Below are 12,534 nucleotides of genomic sequence, written 5' to 3'. Positions count from 1 at the left end.
CCTGTAACGGCAGACATTCGACTTGATAACGAGCCCGGAGCATCGGGACAGCAGCTGCGCTGTAATTGTGGAGGATGTGCGGAAGAAAGTAATTAGATCATCACAATGCTGGCGGTCTGTTTTTCATCAGTTTGTCAGATCCCCCGTCTCCTCCTCGGTCTGAACACGAGTCCAATTAGACTTTTGAGTTGATGAGATTACACACAGTGAACGCTGCTGGATCCTCCTCGACACGGGCATCACGTGTTCGGTCTGCGCGCCTCCTTTGACGCCTAGAGGCCTCCGATGCTGTCCGCCGTCAGTGGGCGCGCGGCAGCGTGACAGAGCCATGTTCCGTCAGTTTTAAAGGATCTGGGAGGAACCAGAAGGCTGCAGCATAAATATCTGCTCAACCTCCATTTCCCCTGACGCGTCATCAATCAGCTAACAGGAAAAGGCAGCAAACAATCTCCAGTCAACTAGATGTTCATTAAACCGGCGCTAACCCACGTTAACCTCTGCTAAGTGAGAAGGCTCTCGTTGGACTCAGACCAGCCCCCCCGCCGAGCAGCAGCAGTTTTCAGGTGAACGAGGGGCATTTCCTCTCAGGAACCCGTCACTGTTTGTCCATCCAGGCTGGACGAAGGCAGGAAGCTCTGATACGTGTGATTAAGGCCAGAATGTCGCTGACACGTGCCGTTGCCCAACTTCCATCGTCCTCTGGTCCTAATTGATCGTTTGCTCCGTAAGGCCTCAGCCCCAGTTCCCCTGTGTCAGCTGTAATTGAACTCCGTCAGCTCTGCTAATAAATCAGCATCAGAGGGGAAAAGCGCTTGCTCATTAATCAGCCGTACACGTGCACATTTTAGCGCAGTTCGGACACAGCAAAGCCTGGAAATGCTGCGAGGACAGTTTGTTTAGAGGCCCAATGCTCTTGAGCCTCAGTGGAACCTGAAGAATGAGCTCCTGGGCCTGATCAACACCTTAACCCAGCCTGCATGAAACCATCCTGGGCGGCCGGTCGGGTCTCCAACATTTAAACATCACTATTTGAAATGTCTGTTGCTGTTGGACAGGACGACCCAAAGCTCCACATCTTCTGCAGAACCAACAGATCAACCCAACTGCACAGAGAAGTTTAAAACTGGAGAAATTGAATCTACCTCAGTTGTGGCACTGATTGTTGCCCGGCAACAGTGGCACCAACAGGTCTTCTATGAAAAGGAAGCCAGGCATCATTGATCCAGGAGGTTCCATCCATCTGCTTCGTGGTCTCAGACGAGAACCTGAACTGTGACTAAACAATCCTTTAATTGTAGGTGTGGAGCACGAGGGGATGACGGAGATGCTGGGAAAGTTCATCTGGAGAAGCTCGTTAACTGGGAATTAGGATCATCACCTGGAGGTTTCAGCCATCATGAACTGAGGTTCCACCCGACCGGAGTTCTTCAACATTGGAAACCTTTTGAGTTCACCTTCTCTGTGGGCGTCAAAGCGGGCGCAGAAAAACACGACGAAATGACGGTTTCACCAGAAGGACACACGGAGAGACAAATCTGCACGTACGTAAAGGCGTCGTCCATCAATAATTCAGAAGAAAACAGAATCAAAGTGTGTTTGCAGGGAAACCTGAGATGAGCGCGTGAATAATGAATGAATGATTGTACACTTTCATACGAGATTTATTCTGCTCAAATTGGAATGATTTATTACAACTTTCTAATGTTCCACTGATAAAACGAACGTCAAGAATAAACTTTCAAACAGGCAAATCCCAGATGAACACATGGCTGCTATGGTAACCAGCATCTAGCCCTGACTCATTACAGGGGCGCGAGCCGCCTGGTCGCATCTCACACTTGTTCACTTTTCTCAACAAATGTGCACTCGAAGAATTGCCCAGTAAGACCAGTGACAGACCAGCAGGCGGCTCGGAGGCTCCCAACAAGGCCGGACGGCTGCCTGGGCAGAAACTAGGACGCCGACTCGTCATGGAAGCAGCTGAGCGGGATAAACGATCTAAATGATCTGAGCAGCATTGCAGAGCAGAACACTTCATCATAGATGGAAACACTCCGATTATGGAGGAATTCCACCAGAAATGTGGATAGCGAACTCTAAAGTATGAACTGTCATGATGTTAGCTTAGCCTCTGTGACGTGACGAGGCCCCGTAGGACTACGAGTGGCAAAAAACCCCAAAAAACTACAAACGACAAAAACAAGGAAGGGCTACACAAGTTCAGTCGAACCTCTGCACCCACGGCTGTACCGAAGAGGGCAGGCAGCAGGCCGCCAGCTGGGCTGAGCGGTAGATAAATGGCACCAAACCTTCAGTATGTGGGTCGTTTCGATGTAGCATAGACGACAGCAGCCAATCAGAAGGGACCGCACGCACCGCCTTAATCCAGCACGCCAGACAGGAGGGACAGGACACGTCCCGCGGCCGGACGCCGCAGCTCGGCAGAGGAGAAAGAGGGTGACTGACCAAAGAGCTGAGCTGCTCAAACGGGCCCTGATGAGTAGCCACAAATCAGCTGGGCCAGGTGTCGTCGGGGGCTGAGCCACACACCTGCGGGGGACGCCATGCCAACCAGAACACCGACTGGGGTGCTGGAGGGAAATGCATATACTTATTAACCATGCAGTTCTACTTAGCTTATTGAGAATGGTTGCCATTGGAAGGAGCCAGCCTTTCAAGCCTCCATTAGCACCATTATTCTCTTTCCACTGGGAGGGCAATTCAGCGCTGAAGGGGCAGTGATTGCCTGGGAACGCGCTGCGAGTCGGGGGGAGCCGTGAATGGGGCCGCGCTGAAAGCACCTATTTACTTTCCCATGCAGCCTCGGCCTTGGCTCGGCTCCGGATGCTTCTCAGCCGAGATCTGGGAAATGCAAACCATGGAATCCTTCTTGTTTTCCGAATGTTCGATATGATGCGCAGATTCAGCCAATGCTCCACCCGTCCGGTGTGCAGAGAAACGTGCCGATTGGGCAGTTTGGGTTGTGAAGGGCCGATGTGAGCCCAAACGGGTCACAGCTCAGGTCCTGGAGCCTCTGGAGGCTGATGGCTCAACATTAATAATGCACGTTGGCTGCTCAACACCGCCATCATACATTAATCATACTCGCTCCTCTCTCAGAGGATCATATGGACTGGACCTTTAACTCCGAGCCCTCACACACCACAGTTCACTAATCTTCGCTCTCAGATATTATTTAAAATATGGAAAAAATATATTGTGAGATATTTTGACATTTCTGGATTATAAAACTTTTATGAAAAACGGCAGGTTTTGGTGTCCTTATCGCTCCTCACACTTAACGTTCGAGACCTTGTGCATGTTTTCTTCTTTAATCCCTCTTCTCCGCAGACATGCGCGTGCATGCTGACGCACGCACGCACGCTGAACTCCCGTGTGCGATAATTGGCTGCTCTCTCTGCGCGTCAGTATTTCTGGAGCTGCGGGGTCTCAGCCAATCACGACGCAGCTGGTTCGACACTGACAAGTTATTAACCTGGATGATCAGAACCGGGACCGAGCGGGAGGGCTGCAAGTTCTGACCGCATAAGTTGGATCTGCTGCGTGTCCTCCGTCACAGAGGGAGAGGAGAAGGAGGAGAGAGGAGAGGAGAGGAGAGGAGACGAGGAAGCAGGAAGCCCTCCGCGCCGCTCGGACCAGTCCGCTTCCCACCGCGCGCACTCTGCCATGCTGGAATGTGGTGAGACCAGGACCAGGACCAGGACCAGGATCGGGACGCGGAGCCAGTAAGAGCAGCAGCCGTTCACTGTTTTCGGTGAGTCCGCAGACTTACATAACAGCCCGACGCTCAGTTTGTTGGTCAGGATGGGTGTGGAGGAGCCCCCCCACAGCGGGGCCGCGAGCTCCTGAACAGGTGATGCGTGTGCGTCACCGCCGTCTTGTGACCTAGCACCTTTAAGTTGTGTGACAGAGACTGCGGCTCCTCTCCGTCCCACACGAGACCCCAGTTTGGGGAGGGGGGGGGGCAGCGTCTCTAGCAGAGACGCATTCACCTCCTCCGGCTTTCAGGCGCAGACGGTTCCGCAGGCTCAATCTGGAGCAGAGGCGTTCGTGCGGGAGGAAAGCATGATGGCGGGGGGTTCTTCTCTGGTTTGCTTCATGTCTGAGGTCTTCTGCAGGTTCTGTTCCTTCTCTGGGATCAGGGTGAACTCGTTAGTGGAATTAGTTCCAGGTCTTTGGTTCCCTGGTCTCTGGGTGAGACTTGTTCCCATGAAAAAGGCAGTCATTGTGGGGACTTCTATTCAAAGATGTCTCCTCCCCGCCCGCTTAACAAGGGCTGAAAGGGAGGAATGGTTGGGATTCTAATCAGCAGTGACACCAGGATACATAGCAACATCCGCTTTTCTGCATCTTTGGGTAAAAAAGGGGGAATTTGAAGAGACAGGTCACCCGAAAATTTCACCATTATCTAAAGAAACTTTAACAGCTAAAAGTCTCCAAAGTGTTTTTGTGCAGTTTAAATAAAGATGGATGACCTGTGCCCCTGAAGGTGAAGCCAAGCGCTCTCTGGCGCCACCTGCTGGATGATTTCAACAGAAAACAGTGAGCGTGTCCACGCGTGAGCAGCGACGGCACCTCACTCACCCACTTTCTTTTAATTATTCCCAGTCAGGCTCACTGGGCATATTGGAGTACATCCCAGTACTCACTGGGAGAGAAGCAGAACTAAAGCTTGGCCAGACCATCGAACATCACACACACACACAATACACACACACACACGCACACATGACAGAGCTTAGTGTTTGATCACCATCACATATTTGCTTTCATAAATGATGTGGAGATTATTTCTTGACCTGCATTCCTGGGCAGAGGCAGTGATGATGGGAATATTAAACCAGGCAGCAAGTGGAGTTCAGAGGCAGAGAGCGGAGACGATTCCTGTTTATGGGTGTGTGCACACACTTGACAGGTGTGGAGCTGTTTTTATTCACGGTGGGAACATGGGGTGTTAGCATCAACGCTACAGCATCATTCAGATGTCAGCAATGATAATGAATCAGCATCATGCATTTTCAGGTCGTTTTACACATTTGCAAATTCAGGCATTCACTCTGAGCTCTGTATGTCTGGAAACATTTTGTCCCGTGAGGCGTTTACGAGCTCAGGACTGATGGACATTGTTTAGATTCAGCTGTCAGAAGTGAACATTAGAGTCCATGGACATTAGAGGTCTTGCCTTTACTATTTAAATACTGGGAAATGTCTTTCAGATGTAGGAGTCATTAGTCGTTAGGTGGTCCAAATTCAGTGTCGTCGCTGCTGCTGGAACCCACCGCTTGTGTCTGTTCGCTCCCTGGACCTGAATAATTCATAATCAAATGAAATAGTAATAAAGGAGTTTGGTCTGGACCCGTTACACATTCTAAGTGTCATCAGACCATCTCTGTTCTAAAAACAGATTCACTCGGCATCATTTTCCCCCTTTGTGGGACTAAAACGCTGCAAACGATTCATTTTGGGGGGGGGAATCCTGATTGTCTCTCATCTAAAATAAAACAGAAACATCTCTTCAAGGGTGAGGAGGCTCAGCGCTGATCATGTGACCTCCAAGGGTACCGCACGAGGCGTCCTGGTTCCTCCCTCACGGTGACACCAGCAGCAGGGCCGGAATACTAATACTGACCTCAGCGTGTCATTAGTGACCGAGTCACTTCCTGTTTGGCGGTTTAAGAGCAGCAGGGATTGATCTTATGATGCCAGAGTTTGATGCACGAGGGTCAAAGCCGAACCCAGAACCTTCCGAAGTCACCTATCACAAGACATCAAAATGACTTTTGGGACTGAAAGAGGATCAGCGTGGGGGTCTTTAAATGGAGTGCAAGATGCGCGCGTGCACACGCACACGCACACACACACACACACACACACACACACACACACACACACACACACACACACACACACACACACACACAGCTTTAGGATGTGAGGACCAGGCTCTGCTGTTTCTGCTCTATGTGAGCAATGAGACCAGCCAACGTGCTAAAATCTCCATCAGCTTAGTGAAAAGTCACGTGGGGGTGTTGTGGGGGGGGCGAGGGGGGCGAGGGGGTCATCACAGGACGTGTGCCTGATTGTTAAAGATGTACCTGAAACGAGAACAAAGAGCCTGAACTGGGAGCTGGCCTCAGCTCCTGTCGCACTGCACGAGAGCGCCGTTTCCAGGGAGACTGATCTTCTGTGTGAAGTCATGTGCAGGTGAACAGGAGGAAAGAATGTTCCTCCTCCTCCTCTTCCACTCTTCATCACAGTCGAACTAATCTGGCAACGACAGTCTTGAGACTTTGAGGGGCCTCACTTGTTCGGTTTGGGGTCCGGGGCCCGGAAGGTGTGCACAGAGATGCCTGAGCACAAGTTCTCAGGGTTGTTCTCCGATCCTGCAGCACAGCTGTTCCACTCTGAGCGTGGAGAGAGGGAAGGCGGGCGACTCCCGCTTCACTTTAGATGGAGGAGATTGAATTTCCTGTTAGCACTTATGAGAATGCATCAGAGCAAACACGCACACCCCATAAGTGGGCTGTAATCAGCTTCTCAACGATGGCATCGTCTCGCTGAAGTGCAAATGTGCAAAACTGCTCTTCTTATCGTGTGCTATTTCATCTTACATGCTTGTGAACGGCCGCGTGAAGAGATTCCCTCTGACATGTGGCATTTTCCCAGCATGCACCGGGAGGCACGGGAGGGAGCTGTCAGTGGGAGTTTGAATTTCTTTCATAAGACAGATGATGTCGTAATGACGAAAATCCTAACACAACATTGCTTGATTGCAATTTTTAAAATAATCTGCTCGTAATGCCGCTCTGTTTCGGCTTTTGTTACCAGCAGAGTATCGCTGCGAACGTCGAAACAATTGACAAAGTGATCAGAGCACGACAGGAAACAGGAAATCCCTTTTTCCTGGTTTAACCGTCAGTCTCGAGGTTCATACTGTAGAAATCCCAATCACATGACAGGAAGTGGTGTGTCTTGGGTGGATAACCTGGGACATTTCATCTTAGCCTACAGATCAGTTGACGTTACCAATCACCGCCGAGATCAATACCTCCTCCTGCTGTGACTGTCTCCTTCTGCAGCCATGGGAGTTCTCATGTCAAAGAAGCAGCAGGTGGAGAAGGTGCAGAAATGCAACGCAGTCATCTCAGCATTCCAGGCCGGCGTCAGGGACCGTCAGGCTGGAACCAAGCAGGAAGAGGAGCTGGAGGAGGAGACCCCTGCTAGACCATCAGCCAGTCCTGAAGAAATGATCTCAGAGGAGGCAAAGTCAGAAGAACCTGACCACTCTTCCAGCCTGGTCCCCTCGCAGCAGATGTCAGTGCCAACCAGGGAGGAGAGCAAGGTCAACCAGGAGGCCTGGTCCAGGTTACGAGATGGGAAAGGTGTGGAGCCCGAGGAGCTGGACAAGAGCCACCAACTGACGCCACCGGCGTTTGTTCGGCCCAAACGAGAAGCGGGTGATGACCAGCCAGTGGAGGTGGAGCTGGACAAAACGGAACAGGTACTTAAGAATTCTTCATCTTTAGGAACGCAGATCTACAAATATAGTCACCTTTGTTCTTTGAGGGAAAATGTGAAGACGCCTCCTGATCACTGAGCATTCCCAAATCAGGAACACTAAAGATCAACCCCCCCGACACACACATGGCAAAGCCAGGGATTATAGAGCTGTCTCACAGATGTCTCCCTGGCAACAGGGAATTATCTCTCCTCCCTCGTTTTGGCTGTGAGGGGTTGCCTGAGCCTTATGTAAACGGTCCTGTTGAAGGTGAGAAAGTTCTTTATGTCCTCCGGTGTCGTGTGAAGCGTTGTCCATCTGAAGGACCCTTCAAAGCCCGGAGGTCACATGGCAACGCCCCCCCCCCCCCCCCCCCCCTGCTGAAGGGGTGCAGAAAAAAGGCAAAAAATGATCTTCACACTAATCCTCATTTCTGTTCCAAATATGGCACCATTCCATCAGTCACACATCACTCGGATGTTCATCTCCCAGTGAAACCTGTCTCGATATTCTTCCTTATGTAAGACAGTCAGACCAAACTGGTCTTCACTGGTCGGAGAGGCCACGCCTGGGCCTGACCTGATTTCCAGTCAGGTTCCAGCTGCCGTTGACTCCACACACTCCAAAATGACACACTTACAGTATTCAGTTAATAGATCAGTAAAAAAAAATCTCTGACAACCTTTAAGACGAGTTTGTCAGCTTGTTGACCTTTTCCTGTCTGGCCTTCAGCCTGCCTTTAGAACATTTTCTGTATTGAACAGAGAACTTTGCCTTAGTTCCCGTTAAAATGCTGAACTCGTGAGCTAAAACGAGCTTCCTGATCCCTTCCATGAATATCTGAGCCCGTCGCACATCCGAGGATGTTTCTGACCCTCAGTTTACGCCGTAACTTTTCCGCCTCAGCCGCCGAGCGAAGAGATGTGCGATGTGTGCGAGGTGTGGACGGCCGATGACCTTTACCCCTGCCGGATCTGCACCCGGGTGTTCCATGACGGCTGCCTGAGGGAGCTGGGCTACCTCCGAGCCGAGGCCCTGCAAGAGATGCGCGATACAGCCAAAACCAGGACGGGCTGGAGCTGCTACTACTGCGTGAGTGAACGCCACCTTCAGGTCTGATCAGGAAGAACAACCAAAACATCCACGGCAAATAAAATCATTCTCTGCAAAAATCTGTGAGATTAATGACAAACATTTGTTATTTCAGCTTGTTTAAAGCATGTTTTATATCTAAATTCTCTTTGATGAACTTCCATTGTGACGTGAGTGAAAAACGGGGGCCACAATTCGCAGGTGATTTTAAAACAAAAAGATTCCAGAATGAAAAACACTCCATTCCTGCTCCACTCCACGCTGATCACACATTCAGCCATGATCCTTCTTCCTCGTGTCAGCTTCTGCTCTATAGGTCCCACAAAGGGTCCCGCTGCCTCTCACGGGACACCGGGAATTTGATGGGCGCTGCTGTGGAGACCACCCTGTGAGAGCCGCCTGCAGCAGGACCCTCCAGCCTGTAGCCGTGTGCAAACACAGGAAGATGCCAGGAGCTTCTCTGCGCTCCTGCAGAGGGTTCACGCTGCTCAAGTGGCAGCTGCCTTCATCTGCGTGCAGCAGTCGGCTCATACTGATTCCCAATCTGTTGAATCTCACGTGTGTTTTCACACTCGCTCTGGAGGCTGAGGTCTCTGAGGCCTCGTGAGGCTGAAGGTTCTGGCTTCTGCGGTGCAGCCGACGTGCTCTTAGATGACAGCCACGACGGACAGAACTCACTTCAGCAGCTTCAGTTTCGTGGAGCCTGAGTAGCTGCCCCAGAAGACCTATTTGTGTTACTGCTCTGGACTTTTTAGAACGTCTCTGGCGTATTTGAGATGGACATTCTTCTCTATGAAAGGACACCTCTCAAGAATAAATAACTTCTAAGGCTGCTATTTTGGGTGTTATAATTATAGCAGGCAAAGATGAACAAAAATGTTGCACCCTCTAGTAAATGTCGAAGAATTAATTATTAATCTGCTCCGACTTCAGAACAGTCAGTGATACAGGTTATTTGTGCAATGTGAAATTTCATTCTACTCACCTACTCAGCTGAGCTGCATTTAATCAGCATAAAGCTTCTTTTGATGTAATTTCCTCTGGAAGGTCAGCCTGCGGGGCTCTGTTATTTTAATTATGAGGGGTTTATGAGGCTGACTGAGGAGCATCTGAATAACCAACAACTCAGTGGAAATTGTGTTTTTCAGTGCAGATGCCAATCACAAATCAATTAAATACCTGGAAATTGACAACTGTCTTGCAGGACAATCTGAATCTACTGCTGACAGAGGAGGAGATGTACAGTCTGATGGAGACCTTCAAGCAGTGCAAAATTATCCCAGGTCAGTTTTAAGGCCTTGATCACACAACACATAGAGCTCTAACCCAAACCCGGGACCCAGTAATCAAGAGTTTTGTGAGCCCTCTACCATCATTTTATGATCAACTTCATGACTAATGAGGTGAACTCGCTCTTGCAGAGTCATGTCTCGTGTCAGACGAGCTGCTGCAGTACCGTCACTTTGTCTCCAAGCAGCAGTTTGATAAAGATCTGACCGATGAACAAGAAGAGGAAGTCTTGGCCCAGTTTGCGGCGCTGGACCCTGACAGGAAGGGTCAGATCGAATGGTCGGATTTCCTCTACTTTGAGTCTCTGGCAGTGCTGACAAAGCTTCGTACAGAGGTAGCGTAAAAACGTACGATGGAACGACAGAATCCCACACGAGTCTGGCTGAACACCGCTTTATTGTCGGAAACAGACAACAGACAGGATTCACCGGGGAGCGAGCAGAACAGAATAGTCGGGGACAGGCAAGGTCGAGATCAGGCAGAAGGCAGACAGAGTTTACCGGGGGGCAGGCTTAACAGAATGGTCAGAAACAGGCAAGGTCGGAACCGGGCAGGCAGGCAAACAGGAATACGCTGGAAAGTCATTGGGAACGAATAACGACCTGGCCGGGAGCAGGTGTGCCTCCGGGGTTGAAGATGAGCGTTCATTAGAGTCCTGATGCACAACAGGTGTGCGGGGCGAAGCGGCTCACGGGCACGATTGCCCGCAGCTGTGACAGAATCCTTAGTTGCCGGGGCTATAATCTGGTCACCATCATCTAATCTGTTGGTGCCAACAGTTTGACTGAGCCGTCGGGGCTGAGGATAGCTTTGATGGTGACGCTCTTGGTTGTGACCTCTTTATTACCAAGTCACTCACCTATACTGCATTTTGGCTTTGCTCAAAACGTGCCGTCAGGTTAGTTTGGGGGGGGGTACACCAAACAGCCTAAAAACCTGAAAATATTCTCTGTCGGTCCCTGAATCGGAGCAGGAAATGAAGCATTCCCGCTATTTTTCCCAGAATTCACTGGTGCGCCTCTTGACTGCCAAGGAGAGAGACACGGCACGGACCGCATTCCTGAATCTCGACCAGGATAAAGACGGCCTGGTCACCAGAGCGGAATGCCGGCAGGCCCAGCAGTCCTGGTTCCATACGCTCAGTAAAGACTCACAATGCTGCAACGTGAGGTGAGTCAGAAGATCTAGCAGATCCTCACGGAACAAACATGGATTGAGTTTTTTTCACTCCTTCTCTGTCCTTTGGTTCAGTATAAGTCACGTTGGCCCCATCTACGAGAGCAGCCCGACCAGCCTGGGAAGGGACTGCATCAAACCTGACGAGAGCAGGTTTGTCCTCTCTTTAAGTTTGTCCCAGCTGTCTCAGGTGAGGCCAAAGCTCGATGCAGGGCTCGGAATGAAAATCTTTCTCAGAACTAAGATTGTTTTGCAGAAAGTAAGCTCCTGCAAAACAACAATGATCTGTGAAATTGATTTTCACAGATTTGGATGTGAAAATGGGAGAACTGGGGAATTCAAATGAATAAAAGGTCTCAGTTTTAATGTTAATGCTCTTCCGGTAAGAAGGTTAAAGTAAAAAGTCCTGCCTTTGCTCAGCTTGCAGAGGCGTTTTGTGACCTTTTGCTGTTGTCGTTCAACAGGCGAGTCAACTGGGCAGAGTTTTTAAAGGAGAGTGCCATCTATATTTTGGCCGCACGCCCAAACAGTACTGCCATGCACATCCGTTTGCCCCTATAGTCCCGGAGCTGCCGCCTGTACAGGAGCGGAGGGCAGCTAAGCAGACTGAGACGAAGCCATCGACCAACTCCCCTCCTTGTCGCCACCTAGAACCCACACAATTGCACACGAACAGCCACCATCATTTATGGCATGAGGTCAACAATGAGAGAGGACGATGAAGAGGAGCAGTCAAGGACAATCACAGACTCCCACTCCAGCAGCATACAGTAACACTCCAGTTGTCGGTGCAGCTCCCTTGTTCAACCCACCTTAAATCATAATGATGAAGCTGTATGTTTCACCATCACACCACACTACTCTTCGGTACCTTCCACACTGCAGCCTACGCATCAGAATATATAACTCATGAAAACTGTCTTCATACATAATCTCTTCATATACGATGCTGTATTTATGCCGGTATCCTCCGTTATTCACTCTGTGTCTGGTCTGAATGAAGGCTAAAACACCGCCACGTTTAGTTTCAGCGGCAGCGCGCCGGCCGGGAACATCTCTGCCCTTCGACTGTAGACACTCCTGCAATGACGTCCCGATAGCGGCAGATGTTGGCTTGTATTCAGAATGGTTGCGTCATTGAGCATTCCAGCAGTTTGGCCGCAGGAATCCCTGGGATTTAAATGGAATCCTTTGTCGTGTTTATGCTGTGCAATGAGGTCTTCGTACCAGATTGTCCCGTAAATAAAGTATGAAATGAATCTTGATCATCCGATTAGTATGTTGTGGCACAAAAATAAACGCATGAAATTTACTCTCCTTTCAAAGTTTGGGGTCTTGTCATTTCTCTTTTTAAAATATTTTAAATAAGAGTCTCATTCACACCGACTGTCCTCTTGCGTTTTCCCTGTGAAAATGTCACCTGCTGCAGATGGGTCGGTTATTGGTCAATTGGTAGA

At 50.0% G+C, this 12,534-nt stretch overlaps 1 protein-coding gene across 3 annotated transcripts; it reads left to right on the top strand.

The window, feature by feature from the left end:
* Positions 1-3,342: 3,342 nt before the first annotated feature.
* Positions 3,343-12,389, top strand: phf24 (PHD finger protein 24). 3 transcript variants are annotated; one of them, XM_029837725.1, is made up of 8 exons: positions 3,343-3,775; positions 7,101-7,522; positions 8,426-8,611; positions 9,816-9,894; positions 10,033-10,235; positions 10,905-11,071; positions 11,153-11,267; positions 11,384-11,410. In XM_029837725.1, exons 2-8 carry the CDS (start codon positions 7,103-7,105, stop codon positions 11,393-11,395), a joined length of 1,182 nt encoding a protein of 393 aa, XP_029693585.1. In that variant the 5' UTR covers positions 3,343-3,775; positions 7,101-7,102; the 3' UTR covers positions 11,396-11,410. The 3 variants fall into 3 exon arrangements, with proteins under 3 accessions (XP_029693585.1, XP_029693584.1, XP_003965659.1); XM_029837724.1 differs by lacking the exon at positions 11,384-11,410 and adding an exon at positions 11,542-12,389 and having other exon boundaries at positions 3,362-3,775; positions 7,026-7,522; positions 11,153-11,230; XM_003965610.3 differs by lacking the exon at positions 11,384-11,410 and adding an exon at positions 11,542-12,389 and having other exon boundaries at positions 3,367-3,775; positions 11,153-11,230.
* The last annotated feature ends 145 nt before the right edge of the window (positions 12,390-12,534 follow it).

Source organism: Takifugu rubripes, chromosome 6 (genome assembly GCF_901000725.2).
Source record: "Takifugu rubripes chromosome 6, fTakRub1.2, whole genome shotgun sequence".
Lineage (NCBI taxonomy): Eukaryota > Metazoa > Chordata > Actinopteri > Tetraodontiformes > Tetraodontidae > Takifugu > Takifugu rubripes.
This window is presented reverse-complemented; position numbering and strand designations above follow the sequence as displayed.

Coding starts and splice junctions, on each gene's coding strand:
- phf24 (XM_029837724.1), top strand. CDS start 7,103: ATGGGAGTTCTCATGTCAAAGAAGCAGCAGGTGGAGAAGGTGCAGAAA. Junction 7,523..8,425: donor AGCTGGACAAAACGGAACAG/GTACTTAAGAAT, acceptor TTTCCGCCTCAG/CCGCCGAGCGAAGAGATGTG. Junction 10,236..10,904: donor TGACAAAGCTTCGTACAGAG/GTAGCGTAAAAA, acceptor TATTTTTCCCAG/AATTCACTGGTGCGCCTCTT.